The following is a 20,329-nucleotide window of genomic DNA, read 5'->3' as shown; positions in this document are numbered from 1 at the left end:
AACTGCCAGATCGTTTTCCATAAGTTTTTTTTTTTTTATTTTACTCTTCTACCAGAATCCTGTTCTTCTCACTACATCCTTGTCAAGATTGGGTGTTATAATTTTAATAAGATGTTATCGACATGTGGAACGTCTTGACGGGCTGGCGTTAGGGTCCCAGCGCGGTTGGGACAAAAGGGGTGCGTCACTCGGCCCTTCTCCTCCACTTTCCAAAGCGGATCACAGCGGGGCTTTCTTGGGAGCTGCAGGAGGGTCTGGTTTCGTTTACAGCTGCCTCTCCTCTCTCCCTCTCCCGTAAGCGTGGGGCTGGTGAGCTGCGTGTTTTCGCGGTCCTCGGGGCTCAGGCTCAAAGGTTACTTGGCTGCCTCTGCCCAGAAGACCCGCAAGCCCCAACCACGAGTCCCAGGGGTTGGGCCGGGGCGGAGAGGCGCCCTCCCACTCCCAGTCTGCGCCTAGAAGCAGCAGACGGAATGGTGAGGGCAATGGCCAGACCCCGAGCAGCGGCTGGAGGACTTGCCCTTGCAACTTCACTCTTCCCAGCGAGCCCAGCAAGCTAGAGAGGCCCGAAAGCCTGGTGAGGGCGGAGCTGGGGCCGACCGAAGCGCAAAGCGCATGCGCACGTGAGGCGAGACGACGCGGTTGGGGGAGGCGTCTAGTGGATCCTGAACGCGTGTGGGGGGCGTAGTTGGGGCGGGCAGGAGAACGGGGCGCATGCGCAGCGGCGAGGGTAACCGCAATGGCGGCGCCTCAGCGGTTTCGGGTGCTGCGGTGCTACAGCTGCAGCGCCTTCCAGTCGCACCAGGTGGGGTGGGCACCGGCCTCCCCCTCCGTTGGGCGCGGGGACGGCGTGCGGGACTTGGCGGGGCCGCGGGGTGCCCGGCCTCCTTCCCGTACCTTGCCCTCAGGCGCGGGCGCAGTCTCCTGCAGTTGCTTGGGTCTCCCTGAGGCCCGGACACGTGATGATGACTATGACTGGCCTTGAGGACTGGGTTTTGATATCTCTTCATAACGTGGTCGTGGGCTTTCTTTTTTTAGTTTTTGTCATGGCTGTTGTAAAGGATTGGTAGGAACCAGGGGCAGTGGTTTCTGCCGAGGCGGCCTCGTAACTTATAGATAGCTGGGAAAGCGAGGTTGAGGATAGCCTCTTTTATGTAGAGCCGAGCTCCCAAAGTGGCTTCTTTCTTATTTTGAATGCATGGGAGATGACAGTTTTTAAAACTGACACACGAACGGGCGTCCCCTGCTGCCACTGCTTGGCTCTGGCAGTGTCTCCATCCGCTTATTAAGGGACTCGCCACCTTTCCCAGAGTGTAAACAACTCGCGCATGAATATTTTAAACAGGATAATCGATACTTCTAAAACGTACTGCTTCCCAAACTTTCAAGATGCAATTTAGAGGATGTCATTTAACCTCTTTTTTCCTGGATAGCATTTCATCTTCCTGCTTGATGTCACCTAACACTGCTGTCAAGCAGGCGTATCTGCTTCTGATAGTCCTCTCTTACCCCTCGTTGTCTGCTAATCTGTGCCCTGAAAAAGGATAACCTCAAACTTCTTCAAAACGTATGTTTAAAAGTCCGATGCTGAGTATGTAGTTGTAAGCTCGCTGGGACTGTAAGGGCTGTTTGGGGACTCAGGAATTGTTTTTACTTCATTTTTTTTGGACAGTGTTTTAGGAATTGATATTAAATAGAAATTTCCATTTTTTAAATTATTACACATATATAATGTAGTACACACTCATGGTTGTTTTCAACGATGAAAAGTGATTTGAAACTAAAGGGGGGAAAGAGTTAACAGTTTAATTGCAGGTATGACAATTTCACACATCCCCTTTAATTTCAGACAACCTCTGGATTAGGTATTTTACCATTATTATTTTACAGAGATGAGAATACAGCAATCCAGAGAAACCAAGTGGTCTAATAAATGGCAGATGCAGAGCTATCTACAAAGATCCTGTTAAACCATACTGTCTCCAGATCCCCCAGAGCTAGCCAGTTACCATGTGTCCTTCTAGACCTTTTTTTTTTTTTTTTAAAGTGCATTTCTTACATGCAGATGTACCCATAGAAAACATTCTTACAGTGTTTGAGGTTCAATACCGGAGAATTAAATGAATTGTAGGACATGCCCACATAAATTTGTAGATGTGGCTTGTCCTCCTTAGAATCCTTTTGGGTACTTCAAAAAAACCCAATGGTTTTTGTGTTAGGATCATACATCTATTAATTTTTATAAATCAACCCAGGCATGTTTTTTTTTAATTTTTTTTTAATGTTTATTTATTTTTGAGACAGAGAGAGACAAAGCATGATCGGGGGAGGGTCAGAGAGAGAAGGAGACACAGAGTATGAAGCAGGCTCCAGGCTCAGCTGTCAGCACAGAGCCGGACATGGGGCTCAAAACTCACAGACCATGAGATCATGACCTGAGCGGAAGTTGGAGGCTTAATCGACTGAGCCACCCAGGCACCCCCAGGCATGTTTTTTATGTTAAGCACACTAGTCCATTCCATTTTTTCAAACAACTTTGGTGCCTTTTGATAATATTTTCTTTGTTGTTGTTATAAATGGACTCTTCCGTTACCTTTTCTAACTAGATAATTGCTTATATAAAGACTCTATTAACTTTTGAAGCTATATTAACTTTGTATTCATCCCCACCATCTTAGATTGTTTTTAGTGGTTTTTCATTTGGTTTTCTTGAGTTTTCAGGTAAAAAAAAAATCAAATCAATAAATAATGATAATGGTTTCCTCATTTCCAGTTTTCATACCTCTTATTTTTCTTTTCCAATTCCATTTGTAGAAAATAACAATGGTAAATAGTAGTGGGGATTCTTGGCTTGTTCTTGACTTTCATGGGAGAGCTGGTGGTGATTCTACAGTTTTAGAGTTGAATGTAAGGTATTTTATCCTGTTAAGAGAGAACCCATCTAGTTAAATTTATCAAGAATTGGAATTAAATGTTGTGGAATTATTTTTGAGAACCGCAGGTAATAGAGATCTAACTAGACTGTTTGATACGGATAGCCAGTTTTCCCAGCACCACTTATTAAATAGTCTGTTTTTTCCTCACTCCTAAAATGCCACCTTTACAAGGTACTAGCTTTTTATACATATATGTTGTTGGTTTGTTTTTACACTTTTATTCTTTTCCACTGGCCTTTTTATATCATTATTTTTGATTCAGTTCCACCTGTTTTAAATAATTATCTAAGCCAAATTTCTGAAATTCATTGTAGGAGAAGAAGAGTCTCAAGTGGACGTGCAAAGCTTGTGGAGAGAAGCAGTCATTTTTGCGGGTGAGTCCTGAGAAACAGGGTATCTAATACCCAGGCCAGAAAGCCGGTGGGCCCAGCCCTGCAGTAGCGTGTTTCTCATGGGGTCCCAGCATCCCAGTATTGGGACCAAGTTCACTAGATGCAGAGCCTCTGCTCCCTAAATTCCTGTTCTGTCAGGAAGTGAAATGGATGGAGCAGTGCATGGAAAGTTACCTTCATTTGTTTATTTGGTTAGCAAGTATTTATTGAGTACTTTCTGCCTGCAGGCACAGGAGAAACAAGGGAAGGCAAAAAGCTTTGTCGTTCTTGCCCTCACAGATCTGCTCATGTGGAAGAGGAAGAGAAACCGATGCACACACACTGGCCATTTGAAACTAGATTGAGCACAATGCAGGGAAAATGCAGGAGCCTGTAAGAAGATGACCAGGCAGTCAGACCCACAACCGGTCGGGTGCATGTTGGTGCATGCAGGGTGTGGGCATGGGTGGGCTCAGGAAGGGGAGGCCATCAGGAGACCGAGAGAGAGAGAATGAAAGCTCGGAGTAAAAGCTTATTTAGGCCATTGCCGTTCTCTTCAAGTGGATACCTATTTCTCCAACTCATCCTTTTTTGCTTTTTTTAATGTGTATGTTTGAGGGAGGGAGCACACATGAGAGAGAGCAAGAGCATGAGCACAGCAAGGGAGGGGCAGAGAGAGAATCCCAAGAAGGCTTCATACAGTCAGTGTAGAGCCCGACACAGGGCTCAGTCTCCCTAACTGTGAGATCATGACCTGAGCAGAAATCAAGAATCGGATGCTTAACCAACTGAACCACCCAGGTGCCCCTCCACCTCATCTCTTTGATACCACACAGTGTCCTGCACCTTTTGCCTCTTTGAGCCCCTGTATACCTTCTCTGGCCCTTGATGCCACCTCTCCACCCTCAGCTCCTTGTTCTCCTTCAGCCATAAGGCCTTTTCTTTATGGCCTTGAAACAATCCAGATGTGCTGCACTCTTAAGGCCTTTGTGCTCATTGTTGGAACTTTGCCTAGCTCTTCTCACTATCCTGATCAGATATTATATTCGAGTGTGTTTATGTGAGTATTGTTTATCTCCTGGAAGTTCCCTGAGAGCAGAAGCTTTGCCTGTTTTATGCTGATACACCCTCTGCACATAGCACAGTACCTGGCACAGAGTAAGTGGTCACTCGATAAATACTTGTTGAGTTGGTAAGTGACCAATCCCATGTTGTTTGGCATTTAGGTTGATCTTCATCTTCATTGGTAAGAACGATGCTTCAGTGAAGCTTCTTACAAAGAACCTCCTCCTTCACTAGACTAATTACTTCCTTAGGACAAATTCCTAGAAGTTTAAATTGCAGTTTCAAAGGATATCTTTTGACGAAGGCTCTTTTAGTTACAAATAATAGAATATTTCAGAATGGCCTCAGCAAAATAGAAAAAAAATGTCCTGGCAAAGTAATGGGGTATCATGGGGAATTCAGGGGAGGGGTTTCACCCCTGACCCCTTGAAGAACCAGCCCCAAGAATTGAAAAGCTGCCAGCAATGTAGGCATCTTTTCCTCCCCTTCTCCTCCCCATACCTGATTGTCCCCACATCCTCCTTCCCCTCTCCCTGCCTCCTTTCCTTCCCTTACTATCTCCCCAGATAGTTCACAGTAACACACTCCACCCACAGACCATGGACTCTCACTTCAAGCCAACTAGAATAGCTGAGTCCTAATTAATAAACTGGCAGAAGTGATCTGATTGGCCCATTTGACCCAGATGTCCACTTTTGGTCCAGCCAGCTGGGATGGTAGAAGTGGGGCTGATCAGGTCATTGGTCAGCAGTACAGCTGCCGAGGCGCACTCCAAGATTGAGTCTCAGAAGGCAAGGGGCTGGCTCATGAGCTAGTGACTGCTGCTTGTTTTTGATGTCAGCACATATTTCTAAGTTCTCCTTGAGGAGGCTCTACCTTCCTCCCAGCACCTCAATGCATGTGCAGTGGTATATGGCTTATGGTAGACTAGGCCACCGTGACAGGACAACAAAATTGTGGTGGCCTAACACAGTAGAAGTTGTTTCTCTCGATGGGGCGCCTGGCTGGCTTAGTCAGAAGAGTGTGCAACTCTTGAACTCAGGGTCATGAATTCGAGCCCCATGTTGTATGTAGAGATTACTGAAAATAAATAAACTTTAAAAAAAGAAGAAGTTATTTCTCTTGTTCTTGTAACAGTCCTGAGAGGAATTGAGATCAGCAGGGCAGCCGTCCTTGGTGAGGTCATGCAGGGACCCAGGCTTCTTCTATCTTGAGGTTCTGTCACTCCCAGAGGCCTGTCTCCTGCTGCCTGGAGCCACTGAAGGGCAAGAGCACGAAGGAGCTACACAGGAGGCTTTGAGGGGCCAGGCCCGGAAGTGGCTCACATCCCACTAGAAAGAACCTAGTCTCAAGGCCACACCTGACTGCAAGGAAGACTAGAAAGTGTAGCCCAGTCTGTGGCCAGATAGGAGGAGAATGCATTTCAGTATTCAGCCAGTGGTCCCTGCCATGCTGGCGAGCATCCTCCCTGCCACTTAACATCTTTTAAAGCTTTGCCATTCCGTTCTGCAGTTCCTCTCCCATTCTTGCTTGAACTTGCCCCAGCTGGACTTTTATTCCCCACAGTCCAGTAAAATTGCTCATGTCAAAGTCATCAGGGATCTCCATTTGCTAAAAACAGTTGTGAGTTCTCCTCCGGTGACTTGACCTATTGGTAGTGTCTGTCACAGTTTGTCACTGAAACACTGTCTTCACCTGGACTTCCAGTCATCCCACTCCTGGCTTTCCCGCTGTCTTTCTGGCTGTGTTTCTGTCCTCTTTGCTAGTTTTTTTCCAATCTCCCCAACTTCTAAATGTGAGAATGCTGTGGTGCTCAGTTTGTTGGCCTCTTCTCTAGTGGCACTCCTTCGGTGGTCTGAGATGAGATCACCTGACAGTTCTGGAATGTCTGTCTCAAGCCTCAGGCCTGCCCCTGCACCATCCATTCAGCTCTCTAATGGGTGTCCCAAACCCACCTTTCCAAACAGAAGGCCTCACCTTACCCCACCCACCTGCTCTCCCACAGTCCACCCTGTCTCTTACGTGCTAAGTCCCTTGTTAGTTGTTTGGGCTAAAAATGTGGAAGTCCTCTCTGACTCCTTTTTTTTTTTTTTCTTAAACACTCTTCATCCAGTCCATCAATAGATTTTGTCAGCTCTACTTTCAGGATGTACCCAGAATGACCATTTGTTACTACAGTGGTCTGAGCCACATCAGTGTTTACAGCAACCTCCTGCTAGCCCACCTGTGTCTGCCATACAGTCTGCCCTCAGCACCATACCTGAAGGTCCCGCTAAAACATGTGCTAGGCGAGGTCACTCACCCCAGCCTTCCAAGTTAGAGCAAAACCCGTGGTCCTACAGGCAGGGCCAAGTGTGCCTGGTACAAAACGAAATTGTGGGACCCCTTGTTCAAAAGCAGAAAGAAAGCTGTTAAAAATACCAAAATATTAAGCTTTTCCTTTCCGTCCTGGTCTCTCTTGATTTTTTATAATGTCTTTTATTTACTGTTGAATGTCTTCCTAAGTAAAGAAAAACTAACATTTTAAAATTATTTTATTATTATTATTATTATTTTTTTTTATTTTTTTTTATGCAGCACCAGTTTAAAATGCAAAGAGCGTTTAGTCTAGGGGTACCTGGGTGGCTCAATTGGTTTAAGCATCTGACCCTTGATCTCAGCTCACATCTTGATCTCATGGTCTCATGAGTTCAGGCCCCACAGTGGGCTCCGTGCTGGGCATGAAGCCTACTTAAAAAAAATAGTAAGTGTTTAGTCTATATGTGGAATAATATAAGAACATTTACTGTATATATGCAGAATCCTCAGAATTGCCCAATTTGTATTTTGGAGCTCATTCATGCCTATGTATTTCATTCTTACCAGAACAGTGGACATGCTGCACAAAACTAACTCTGCTCTTTATACTCATTGATACATTCTCCCCACACTCTCCCCCATCAGCTCACTGATGCATAAGGAAGGACTGAGAGGGAAAGGAACAAGGGTCTTCCTGCCTTGCCCTTTCCTTCCGTGTCATCATTTTCAGCATAAGTGATCAGCTGTTCCAGGCAAGTAACAGGAATAAAAAGATATGATAGGGTTCCTTGATTATTCATGTACTTTTAAAACATCCTTGCCTTCCTTCTGAATCTGAAGCAAGTTCTTGTTCCAGTGGAAAGCCTGGCCTCTCAGCCAGTGGGTGCTCCCCACATACTCAGGCGTAGACGGCAAACACTTAGTGTCTACACTCAGAGTCTCAGTGAACACTCCCACGTATTGTGAGTCCACTTTAATTCTGTGCTCCTGGGTCATTGAGCATGCTGTATGCAAATGGTGTGGCAAGGAACAATGGACTTGTGTAGTGTGTATATCTCCTCTGCTTATGGACGTGCTCCATTATCTTATCACACGTATTCAAAGATTAGGCTATTGAGCATTGGTGGTATAGTGGTGAGTATAGCTGCCTTCCAAAGATAAGGTTATTAACATTTTCAAATAAAAAAATTTTTTTTTAATGTTTTCAAGATGGCAGCCACAGAACAGGTCTCGTTCCCATGAGGTTGACTTTGCCTATAGTAGGGAATAATACACTCAGACCTCATCTCCTACCATTTTCCCCCGGACCACTCAGCCCTAGCCATGTGGCCTCCTTACTGTTCCTTCACAGGCTTAGGGTCTTTGCCCTCAAGTGTATTTCATTGCTTCTGCTGAATGCTTTCCCCCAGCTATCTATGTGGCTTATGCCTCATATCTTCCTATTTTGTGCCCAAATGTCACCTTAGTTATCTATTCCTTGAATGCCCTGTATAAAATAGTCTACTCTTTCCCCCACACTGCCCCATCCCCTTTCATCACCTTATTTTCCTTGGTGGTACTTCTCGTCATGTAATGGCCACATAGTTGACTTATGCAGTCTCCTCACACTAGAATGTATGCTCCATGATGACTGATTTTTGTCCACTTCTGTACTGTATTGTCCTTAACTACTCCAGGGGCCTGGCACATAATAGGTGTTCAGTAAATATTGGTAAACAAATGAGTGACTGCTAAGTGAAAAAAAAGTATTTCATCTTATTTTATGGTCCTTAGATGATCAGTGAAGTAGCATATTTTATGTTTACTGGTGGTTCGCGTTACATATCTTCAATTTCTTATTCATGTTTATTAACCATTTTGTGTGGGGCCTGGGGCTGAGTTAGTCTTTGATGTATAGAGTTCCAAGTGCTAGAAGGACAGTCAGACCACAACTGTTAGTTCCTGAGACTGTTAGTTTGCAAATCAATTACTCCAGAAAAAGTGGTCAAGTCATTAGAATTTCTGCATGGTACATTTGGGCCTTATAAAATACAGCTTTCTTCTCCCTGAGGTACATCACTAATGGATCTGTTTCTCCGCATCCTATCAGCACTTTTTAAACTTAATATTTTTTTGTTTTTCAGACTTACGGCGAGGGTTCTGGTGCTGACTGTAGACGCCATGTCCAAAAATTAAATCTGCTGCAGGGACAGATTTCAGAGATGTCACTCAGGTACAGTTGTTTGAAAAGGGCACAGTTATCTTGTCCTGTGTTAATCTTGAGTGATTAGTGGAAGTTTTATATGGAGAAAGCTTTTTCTATATGGTGATTAGTTATCCTAACACTCTTCCAACTGAAAATAACTAAAATATGTCAGCTATGATATTTTAAGTACACTGATGAGATGATGGAAGTAAATGAAATATCAGAAGTCAAAAATGAAGCAAAAGCCAAAATTCAGAGAGTAAGTACCTGGGCTGTTGAGGCAATTGAAGCCTAGTGCTCTGGAACTTTCATTTAGGTGATTGGGAGGGGTGCAAGAGACAAAGACAAGGCCTGTTCAGCATGGGAAGGTCAGTAGGAGACCACCACATAAAGCCAAGTGCCTGGGGCGCCTGGGTGGTTCAGTCAGTTAAGCGTCCGACTCTTGATTTGGGCTCAGGTTATGATCTCATGGTTCATGGGATCAAGCCCCACATCAAATTCTGTGCTGACAGTGTGGAACCTGTTAGGGATTCTCTCTCTTCCTCACTTTCTCTGCCCCTCCCCTGCTTGTACATTCTCTCTCTCAAAATAAATAAATAAATTTTTTTTAAAAAAAAAGCTGAGTCCCCAAAAGACTACACCCTCCATGAATTAACTGAACTAGAAATGCAACCTCTTTGCAGCCTGCCTGTGTTGACCTTGGTGCTGGCCAAAGAGAGGAAATCTCTCTCCAGGGTATAATAAACACAAGAAATCTATCACATGGCTTTTCAGTCTTCTACATGCACTGTGTGAAAAGCCTCAAGCAGAGAATTTATTTTTGAATTGTCCAAGGAAGGAGAGGTAAATATAGCTCCTCTGGAGCATACATCTTCAGCCCAGACCTGAATGTTTAATATAGTTAATGAAATAAAAAAGAAGGTTGATAATGTAAGAAGCAAGGGACTTCAAGGCACCTGGCTGGTTCAGTTGGTGGTAGAGCATGTGACTCTTGACCTCGGGGTCATGAATTGGAGCCCCACAATTATAATTGGAGATTACAAAAAAAAAAGGCAAATGACTTTAGAAAATGACCAAGTACATTTGAAAAAGAACCAGATAATCATTGAAATTAAAAATTCAGTGGACAGATTGAGCATTAAATGTAGCTGAAGAGAGAATCAGTGAAATGAAAGATAAATCTGAAGAAAGTATTCACAGTGCAACACAGAAAGATAAAAAGGTGGAAAATGTGAGTTGAGAAACATGAAAACTAAGGGAAGAGTTCGGCAAGAGGGAGTTAAGAAAGCAGGGTAAAGGCAATATTTGAAGAGAAAAGACTAGAGCATTTTCTAGAATCAAAGGCTTATATTCTTAGATTTAGGAAACAATAAATCTCAAACTGGAACAAGTCATTATTTTATTTGCAAACACCATGATTATGTATGTAGGAAATCCTGATGAAACTACACAAATGCTACTAGAGCTAATATTTTAGCAAGATCACAAGGATACAAAGTCAACGTACAAAATTAAATTATTTCTATATAAATGCTATGAACAATTGGAAAATGATTTTTTAAATCAAATACCATTTATAACAGCATCAAAAATTAGATACTTAGGGATAAATATAACAAAAATGTGTCAGATCTGTTCAGTATAAACCATAAAACATTGCTAAGAGAAATTAAAAGATCTAAGTTAATGAAGAGTTCATGTTCATGGATTGGAAAATTCAATATCGTGAAGATTTCAGTTTATCCTAAATTGGTTGGTAGAGACCACCTAATCCAAATCAAAATTCCAGTGGGGTTTGTTTGTTTGTTTGTTTGTTTGTTTTGTAAAAATTGGAAAACTAATCCTAAAATTTATATAGAAATGCAAGTACCTAGAATTACCAAAACAATTCTGATAAGAACAAAGCTGGAGGATTTCTACTGCCTAATTTCAAGGTCTACTATGATGCTGCAGTGACTGAGTGCAATATCTGTATGTGGACATACAGAAGGTTAATGGATAAACACATTGAGGTATGTTCATGCAGTGGCATGCTACAACAGAAACAACATGGGCAAATCTCAAAAACATTGCTAAGTGAGAGAAGCCAGACACAAAAGACTACCTGCTGTATGGATCAGTGTGGTTTTCTAGGGGAGAGAATTGCCTGCCAAGACAGGTATGAGAACTTTTGGGGGTGATGAGAATTTTCCATATCTTGTCCATTATATCTCAATGAAAAATGTTTTTGCTATATCTTGATTGGGGTGATAGTTTCAAAGATCTAATTTATCAAAGCTCATCTATACACTTGAATTTTAGTGTATGTTATACCTCAAGTTAATTTTTAAGGTTAAAAAAATTAAATGACCCTTAGATGATGACAACAACATAATGAAATTAGGGAACACGGAAGACAAAGGGGAGAGCTGAAGAGTAGGTGGAGAGAAGAGAGATCTCCTACAAAGGAACATCAGGCACCCGACTTGTCAGTGGTAACGTCAGAAACGAGAACACAGACTGGTATCCTCAGACTGTTGAGAGATGTCCTTTATTGATGGAGTTGAGTTCCTGAATCAGAAAGGTGAGCAGACTTCTAGCCAGTGGCTGCTAGGCCACTGCTCTGGTGAACACTGGATTATCAGCCATGTGGCAGGGTAGGTGTTTCACATGCATGATCTCATTTCCTCATCATAATCACCCTGTGAGGATTATTGGCTTCTGCGTACAGATGAAGAGAATCAAGTACAGACGCCCACATCTGGCAGAGTTGGCAGTTCGCATAGCTCACCAGGGAGAGTGCCCTCCTGATTGTGTGATGTAACCACCCTGTGTGATGTGGGTGGGGCTGGCCTTGTGCTAACCTCCAGCCCTTGCATGGTAAGTATTTACCCGCCCCTCAGTCCCATTAGAGACCACAGAGGCTCTGGCTCCCCACTCTTCTTTATGTGGTGGAAGAGCCCTGTTCCTCTTCCCTGTGCTGTTCCCTCTCCCTGTGACACACACAGTGCCTCTCCTGTCTTGTAAGGGTTGAGGTATGACTAGAAAGACTTATATAACCCTATGCAGTGGAGACATCTCCATTGCTGATGGGAGGGACTCTGTGCTACAGGAGTTCAGCTGACATTACTCTCTGTGTTCCAGGCCCTCAGCCAGGCATGTGCACACACTTTGTCACATTTGTCTTCACAGTCACCCATGCAGTATTGTCTTCATTTGTGGATGAGGGAAGCGGGGTAAAATGATGAACCCAAAGTCACACTGTGACAGTGACCGCCAGTCATTGGCAAAGCCAGGATGCAAACTCCAGCTTTAGAGTCTGCCCTGTGTCACCTTTCCTGTTGTTGGTGCCTCTGCCCAGGCCTCCTGAACTAAATCAGAACAACAGAAATAAGATCCTAAGATCCCCTAGAACAGCCTTTGATGGCCATTGTCGAGTATTTATGTCCTGCTGTTCTCCTCTCCTTGCCCTTCGTCTTCCTGGTCATTTTACTAAGGACGCATGTACAATCTTTCACTAAGGTCTCTGGAAGAACCTGTAAATATTGACGAAGAGGACAACGCAGAGCCTCAGCAGGCTGAGCATGTGAGTTCATGGGTAAGCCAGCAGCTCTGTCTCTGTGTCACAGAGGGGGTTCCATTTATTCATCTGTTGATCTTTTGTTCAACAGTGCTATCAACAATGGGCACTTGGCTTAAAGCTACTGGAAACCCAACAAAGAGTAAACGTATCCCTTTTGTACCAGTAATGTGTGTACCAGTAATTACGGTACTCTGAACGGGGCCTTGTCTTTGGCCGGGAGAACTCCTCTGAAATTAGCTTGAACTATACCTCCCCGTGTTTCTCCCCTTGTCCCGCAGTGCTCTGGGCACACCTCTGACAGGGAAAAGGTGCTATTGTACAGTACCTGGCTTTCATGTTTCCTTTCTCCAGACTGGGCCTCCCAGCAGGGCTCACATCCAGCTTTCTGTCCCAGTGCCTAGGAAAGTAGGTGCTTAGACAGTGTTGGCTGGGCAGTGTGTGTAAGAGCTTGAGTGAATGAGGAAGTGATGCCATTGGTACATCCAAGGTGCTGTGGGTACCTTGGGACAGGGTTAGTGGGAACAGCTGCCAGGGGCCCCCTGCCCACCTGAGGACAGAGCCTGCCTCCACTCACAGAATCATGTTGGCAATGTCAGTTGCTTGGCAATGTCGCGCGCTTTTCCTGTTTTTATTATAAACAAGAGCCCTGCTCCTAAGTACATCACCTTAACCCAGAAGCTCTCACATACTTGGTTCTATACTTCCAATTCTGTCCACTTAGGGACAGAATTTTACATCATTGTTATTACAAGAAATGCTAGTTTGCACCCTGGAGTCTTCACTTATGTTGTTCTTGTGTCGCAGTAGAGTTTTCAGTGATGTCCAGTATTTACGGAATATAGTGGATGTAACCAGTGTTTATTCCATGATGACTGGGCATGTAGATTATTTCCAGATTTTTGCTACGATACATATTTGCTGTGGTTCATATCACTTTGATGAGCATCTTTGTGCCTTTGTCTTCATTTGGAACCCCTAGGTCAGGGAGCATGGACATTTGTAAATTTCCTTGATGAGCTGTGCCCTGTATCTTTCCCCTGGCCTGTGCCAGTGTGCACAGTCCCCAGTGGTGCCTCAGGACACCCATCTCCCCATTACCTTCCAGCGAAATACCTTTCCTGGTGACAAGGGAGATGTGGGTCCTGAGAATAAACTTACTTCCCAATCCTGTAGGAAAAACCTCAGTCCTCAGAGAACCGCTGGCTGAAGTATCTGGAAGGAGACTCAGAAGAACAGGGGATGGAAGGAGGAGGAGTGTATTTCAAGACACAGCCCTTGTCCAGGACAGAGAAGACGGACCCTCCCTTCAACACAGGCCTGCCTAGAAAAAGGTGCCAAGCTAGTCACTAATCCAGCCATCGCCCCATACCCACAGTGACTCACAGATGGCGGGGAGTGATGCGCAACCTCTAGCAGCCAGCAGCATGGGGGAAGTCTGATTGGCGATGGCCAGCAGCTAGCTTCACCAGGCCCTCCTTGGCCTCGCCAGGTGCCAGATGCTGCCGCACAGAGGTGAGAGGTGCGGGGTGCCAGTATGAGCACCTTTTATGGTGCTCACTTAATTGTGACTGCACTGATCCCCAGGAAGAATTGACAAAGTGAAGTGTGGCCAGAGTGGCTTACAGGCCTGGGAGCTTATAACCTACAGCAGGAAAGACCTGACCTCTTACAGGTGTCTTCTCCTGTAGGCTTACTCTGTGTTTCTGCAATTCTTCTGAGACACTGCCTTATCTAGATCCACGGTGGCTCCCATAGGGCGAGTGATTTATTGGAAGGTAGATTCCAATTCAAAATAAGAACTTTCTAGCAACTACAAGCTATGGAGCAGAAATGGACTGCCTTGGATGTTGGGCAGCCTGTTATTGGCAGTGGAGGAGAAGTAGAGAAGCCACCTTGGAAGCTGTATGGGAGTACAATTTCCTGTGCTAGAGGTCACACCTGGTGACCACCAAGTCAGGATCAGGACCCTGTGAGGAGATAGGACTAGATTCTTGACAGAACTTTATCTCCACCAGGAAATGGATCCAGAGCACAGACCGTCCTCCACACAGCCCTGATGTCTGGAACCCGAGTGACTCTGAGATTCCCTTGGAGCCTCAGAAGGTCAGTGAATGAGGACAGTGTTTCTCTTCTGGTCCTAGTAACTACTGAACACACTATGGAATTTTTTTTTTTTAATGTTTATTCAATTTTAAGAGAGAGGGAGACACAATTCGAAGCAGACTCCAGGGTCTGAGCTGTCAGCGCAGAGCCCAGCAAGGGGCTTGAACTCACAAACTGTGAGATCATGACCTGACCTGAAGTTGGATGCTTACCCTTGAGGTATCCAGGCGCCCGAACCACACATAGAATTTTTTAACACCCAAGTGTTTTGTCTGCTTTGACTTAAACCAACTCCTTTCTCTGGCTTGTACCATTTCCCTGCCGTATTCAATGTCTCAGTGATGTGAGCTCCTAGTCAAAAGGACAGCTTGATCAACGAAGGTTAGCCACTAGGGCTTTTCTGAGTCAGGAATTTTCTCTTCCTTCTACATGCAGTGGAGGGTCTTTGTCAGACTAGCCAACATGGGATCTGCCCTGCATTTCTAAGGAATTGTTCCCATCCTCACCTTCAGTTACCCAAGTGTGTTCTTTTGCACTGAGACACTGTCTTCCCCTAGGTTCTGCTCTTGTTCTTTTTAATTATTGGAGTATAGTTGACATACAGTTATATTGATGTACAACATAGTGATTTAGCAGTTCAGTACATGAATCAGTGCTCACCATGATAAATATAGTGATTGTCACCATACATTATTACAGTATGATATTTCCTATGCTGTTTTTCATCTCTATGACTTACTTATTTTATCACTAGAAGTTTGTATCTTTTCATCCCCTTCATTTATTTTGCCATCTCCTCATCCCCTTCCGCTTGGGCGACCACCAGTTCTCTGTATTTATGAATTCTTTTTTATGGCTAATATTCCATTATATAGATATATACCACATCTTTATCTACTCATCTATCATCAATGGGCACTTGGGCTGTTTCCATATCTTGGCTGTTATAAATAATGTTGCAGTAAACATAAGGGCGCATATATCTTTTTGAATTAGTGTTTTTGCTTTCTTTGGGTAAATACCCAGTAATGAAATTACTGGATCATATGGTATTTCTATTTTTAATTTTTTGAGGAAATTCCATATAGCTTTCCACTGTGGTTACACCAGTTTATATTCCCACCAACAGTGCACTAGGGTTCCCTTTTCTCCATGTCCTCCCCAATACTTGTTATTTGTCTTTTTGATAATACCCATTCTGACAGGTGTGAGATAATATTTCATTGTGGTTTTGATTTGCATTTCCCTGATAATTAGCAATGTTGAGCATCTTTCCATGTGTCTGTTGGCCATCTGTATGTCTTCTTTGGAAAAGTGTCTATTTGGGCCCTTTGCCCATTTTTTAATTGGATTATTTGGGTTTTTGGTGTTGAGTTGTATTATAAGTTCTTTATATATTAAGGATATTAACCCCTTTTCAGATATGTTATTTGCAAATATCTTCTTCCATTCAGTACACATTGCCTTTTCATTTTGTTAATGGCTTTCTTCACTATGCAAAAGCTTTTTGTTTATATGTACTCCCAGTATTTTATTTTTGCTTTTGTTTCCCTTGCCTGAGGAGTCATAGCCATAAATATGTTGCTAAGGCCAGTGTTCAAGAGCTTATTGTATATATTGTCTTTTAAGAGTTTTATGGTTTCAGATCTCACATTTAGGTCTTTAACCCCCTTTTTTTTTTGAAAGTTGTTTTTTTTTTTTTTAAGTTTATTTATTTTGAGAGAGAGAGAGCTTGTGCATGAGTATGTGAGTGGGGCAGGGGCAAAGAGGGAAAGAGAGAATCCCAAGTAGGCCCCGTGCTGTCAGCACAGAGTCCGATGCGGGGCTCAAACTCATGAACCGTGAGATCGTGACTTGAGCCAAAATTAAGAGTTGGACACTTAACCGACTGAGCCACCCAGGTGTGCCTAGAAGATATTTAATCCATTTTGAGTTTATTTTTTTGTATAGTGTAAGAAAATGGTCTAGTTTTCCCACCACCTTTCATTGAAGAGACTGTCTTTTCCCCCACTGTACATTCTTCCCTTCTTTGTCCTTGATTAACTGACCATATAATCGTGGGTTTATTTCTGGATTTTCTATTCTGTTCCACTGATCTGTGTGTCCATTTTTTATGCTGATAAGTTTTGATTGCTATACCTTTGTAGTATATTTTGAAATCTGTGATTGTTATACCTCCAGCTTTGTTTTTCTTTCTCAAGTTTGCTTTTGCTATTCAGGGTCTTTTGGATTCCATACACATTTAAGGATTGTTTGTTCTGGTTCTGTGAAAAATGGTATTTTCATGTGGATTGCATTGAATTTCATAGATTGCATAGGGTAGTATGGGACAGTATTAATCCTAATCCATGAGCGTGGTTTATCTTTCCATTTGTTTGTGTCATCTTCAGTTGCTTTCATCAGTGTCGTACAGTTTTCAGAATTTAGGTCTTCTACCTCTTTGGTTAAATTTATTCCAAGGTATTTTATTCTTTTTGATATAATCATAAATGGGGTTGTTTTCTTAATTTCTTTCTGTTATTAGTGTATAGAATTCTCTTATTAGTGTATATTAGTGTATAGAATTAGTGTATAGAATTTCTCTTTCTCTTTTGTTATTAATGTATACAAACACAAGAGATTTCTGCAACTTCACTGAATGCATTTATTCTGATAGTTCCTAGGTAGAGTCTTTAGAGTGTTCTATATGGAGTATCATGTCATCTGCAAATAGTGAGTTTTACTTCTTCCTTACCAGTTTGGATGCCTTTTATTTCTTTTTCTTGTCTGATTGCTATGGTAGGACTTCCAGTACTCTGCTGAATGAAAGTAGTGAACGTGGATATCCTTGTCTTGTTCCTGAGATCTTAGAGGAAAAGCTTTCACTTTTGCACCATTTAGTATGGTATTAACTGTGGGCTTGACATATATGGCCTTTATTATGTTGAAGTGTGTTTCCTCTAAACCCGTTGTATTGAGAGTTTTTATCATGAATGGATATTGTACCTTGTCAGATGCTTTTCCTGCATCTTATTGGGATGAACAATTGGTTGTTATCCTTCTCTTGTTGATACCATGTATCACATTAACTAATATGCGAACATTGAATCACCCTGATGTACCTGGAATAAATCCTACTTGATCATGGCGAATGATGATCCTTTTAACATATTGCTGAAATTGGCTTGCTAAGATTTTTTTGATTTTTGCATCTGTGTTCATCAGGGATTTTGGTCCATAATTTTCTTTTCTTGCAGTGCCTTTGTCTGGTTTTGGTATCAGGGTAATGCTGATACAATGCTCATATAATGAATGTACAAGTTTTCTTTCCTCTTCTATTTTTTGGAATAGTGTGAAGAGAATAGGTATTAACTCTTTAAACGTTTGCCAGAATTCAAGACTACCAGGGACGGCTGGGAGCAGAGCACACGGTGCTAGCACAGTGTGTGGAGACAGAACTGGCTCCCACACGCATCCTGTTATCCTGGCTGGGGGAGGGCAAGTGAAATGGTGCCCACTAGCACTTTTGTTCTAGAAGAGAGCTCCTACAGATCCCTGCCCCTCCAGCATATATCCTAAAATTAGTTAACTAAGATCTTCACATATATACCCAGGTGCTTTTCAAACTACTGTTTCTGTGCTGTGTTGGGCACAGTTATTTATTGTGTTGGCTCTTTACAGACAGGGACTTGGTTTCCTATCAGCCTCCAGCTCTCTTAGTGTTAAGCTCCAGATTTACAAAGCCAGATGTTATATAGGGACTGGTCTTCCCAGTGCAGGTCCCTGAGGCCGGGGTGCCTGGTGTGGGGTCTGGCCCCTCCCATTTGTGGCCAGTCACTCCAAGCGTTTGGTCCTTGACTGCACTCATCTCTGCCCCTCCTACCCTTCCCAATATTACCTTGTTACAGCTAGCTGTGCAAAGTCTGTCCTGCCATGCTTCACATCATTTTGAGTTAGGATACATGTAGTTGTTGCCCCCCTATGTCCGTGGTACGAGGTAAGCTCAAAATCCTCCTATCCAGCCCCACCACCCTCCCACACTTCTGCTCGTTCTTGGTGTTTTAAATCTTCCCAACCCCACTGCACTCAGACTTTGCTTTCTTCTGTCACCGGAGCCGCAGGCACCAAGGCAGAAGTCTCTGCTGGGCCTCGGTCACTGCATCACCACAACATAGGCCAAGGTCAGCCTGGCCAGCCTCACACAGTAGGGCAAAGGTCAAACTTTGACGTGGCCACTGACTAGCTGTGTGGCCCTGAATCTCCAAGTCCTAGAATAATGACAGTTATTGATCTGCTGGTCCCTCAGTTAAACATTTTAACTACATTGTCACGTGGGATGCCCACACAGGCATGTTTGGTTTTGCAGGTGAGGAACTAAGGCTGCACAATAACGTGGTCCCAGCAAGTCAGGGACAGGGCCGATGGTCATCTTCGGCTGTTACAACCGACCACAAGCCTCTTCCACACCGCCCTCGGGTAGTGATGCAGGGTCCTGCCTGTTCCTACTCTCAGATGCCTTTATAGGCCGTCAAACCCTGGTTCCAGTGCGCCCTTGGCTCCTGAGGGAAGAGAGGCCAGGCCCCATGCTGTGCTCACTTCCTGGGGTCTTCTGTGCAGCCACTCCCCACCCCACCGGCTTCAAACCTTCCCCCGCAGTTCTGGAGAGACCTTCCCATCTGTTGGCAGTGAGCAGACAGGACAGCTCTTCCCCCCTTTCTAGATGGTCTCATGGGCCTTTCCTGCTGACCCCTCCTCTCAGGCACCCTCTCACTTGATTCTAAGTTTCCATGGAAATACTCTTTTCTGGAAAGCCTGGTCATAGAATTTGGCAGAGGATTTGAGGTGAGGGCATTTATTTGCCCTGCTTTGCCAAACCACAGAATGAAAGCAGGTCCCTAGCCTGCCAGCACAAGAACTAGCAAGTAGGCAGAACAGAGTGAAAAGTGGGAGAACCCTGAGGCAGAGGACACAGCAATGCAGGCACAGGGATCCTTCTCTCCCATCCCTGGGTCCTGCTGGGCCACTGGCACTTGTTCTGAATGGCGGACCTGATCATCTTCTCTCCTTTCCGTTGCAGGACCACACTGGCTTGATGGGGAAGGTCAAAGACAAAAGCAGTCACAAGGACTGGGGCACCAGGGAGCTTTTTGTTCCTCAGGGGGATCCTCCACAACCTACCCACCATGTCAGGACCATGCCTTCCAAGTGGGAACGATTCCTTCAGCCACCTGGAAACAGCCAGTGTGTGGACATGAAGCCCCCAGTTCCTTTGAATAGCGACCCTAGGCCAGCCAAGGTGGCACTGGCTGAGCAGGGGACCCTTAGGGCCCAGACCCCAAGGGAGGGGTACATCAGCAGGCCCCATGATGCACCCGAGCTTCTCTGGCTCACACACACGCTCACATCCGGCTCCCAGAGGCCCTGCGTGAAGACCACCAAACAGCCATGGGACACCAATCCTCTGGCAAAGCGTGGGTCCTTAGCCACAGGGGTACAAGAGCCCCCACTTGTGCAACTGTGTGACCTCTTTAAAACTGGGGAGGACTTTGAGGACCACTTGTGAACTGAAACTAGAATTTTACTAACAGACATATTTGTTGTATGAGCAAATTAGACCTCTTGGCCACTGGAAAGGGGGCTCCCCAAGTAGCTTTTAAATGGTTCCCATAAATAGGGGTGCCTGGCTGGCTCAGTTGGAAGAGTGTGTGACTTGAACTCATCCTGAGAAAGTTTCACATTGGGTGTAGATTTTTTTTTTTTAAAGTTCCCATAAGTGATCCCCAGTCCTGTCAAGAAAGACACACTACAGGGCACTGGGTGGCTCAGATGGTTG

General features: G+C 44.2%; 1 protein-coding gene across 6 annotated transcripts; it reads left to right on the top strand.

Annotated features, from left to right (window-relative positions):
• Positions 1-671: 671 nt before the first annotated feature.
• Positions 672-20,289, top strand: MRNIP (MRN complex interacting protein). Of its 6 annotated transcripts, none has more exons than XM_053907621.1 (8): positions 748-802; positions 3,248-3,307; positions 3,605-3,697; positions 8,791-8,879; positions 12,354-12,417; positions 13,588-13,745; positions 14,430-14,517; positions 19,574-20,289. In XM_053907621.1, exons 3-8 carry the CDS (start codon positions 3,686-3,688, stop codon positions 20,057-20,059), a joined length of 897 nt encoding a protein of 298 aa, XP_053763596.1. In that variant the 5' UTR covers positions 748-802; positions 3,248-3,307; positions 3,605-3,685; the 3' UTR covers positions 20,060-20,289. The 6 variants fall into 6 exon arrangements, with proteins under 6 accessions (XP_053763594.1, XP_053763593.1, XP_053763596.1 ...); XM_053907622.1 differs by having other exon boundaries at positions 10,711-12,417; XM_053907620.1 differs by having other exon boundaries at positions 3,605-3,732.
• Positions 20,290-20,329: the final 40 nt, after the last annotated feature.

The sequence above is a fragment of the Panthera pardus genome, unplaced genomic scaffold (genome assembly GCF_024362965.1).
Source record: "Panthera pardus isolate Hobbes unplaced genomic scaffold, ASM2436296v1 HiC_scaffold_2, whole genome shotgun sequence".
Taxonomy (NCBI): Eukaryota; Metazoa; Chordata; class Mammalia; order Carnivora; family Felidae; genus Panthera; species Panthera pardus.
Note: the sequence above shows the minus strand (reverse complement) of the source record. Positions and strands in the feature narration are given on the sequence as shown.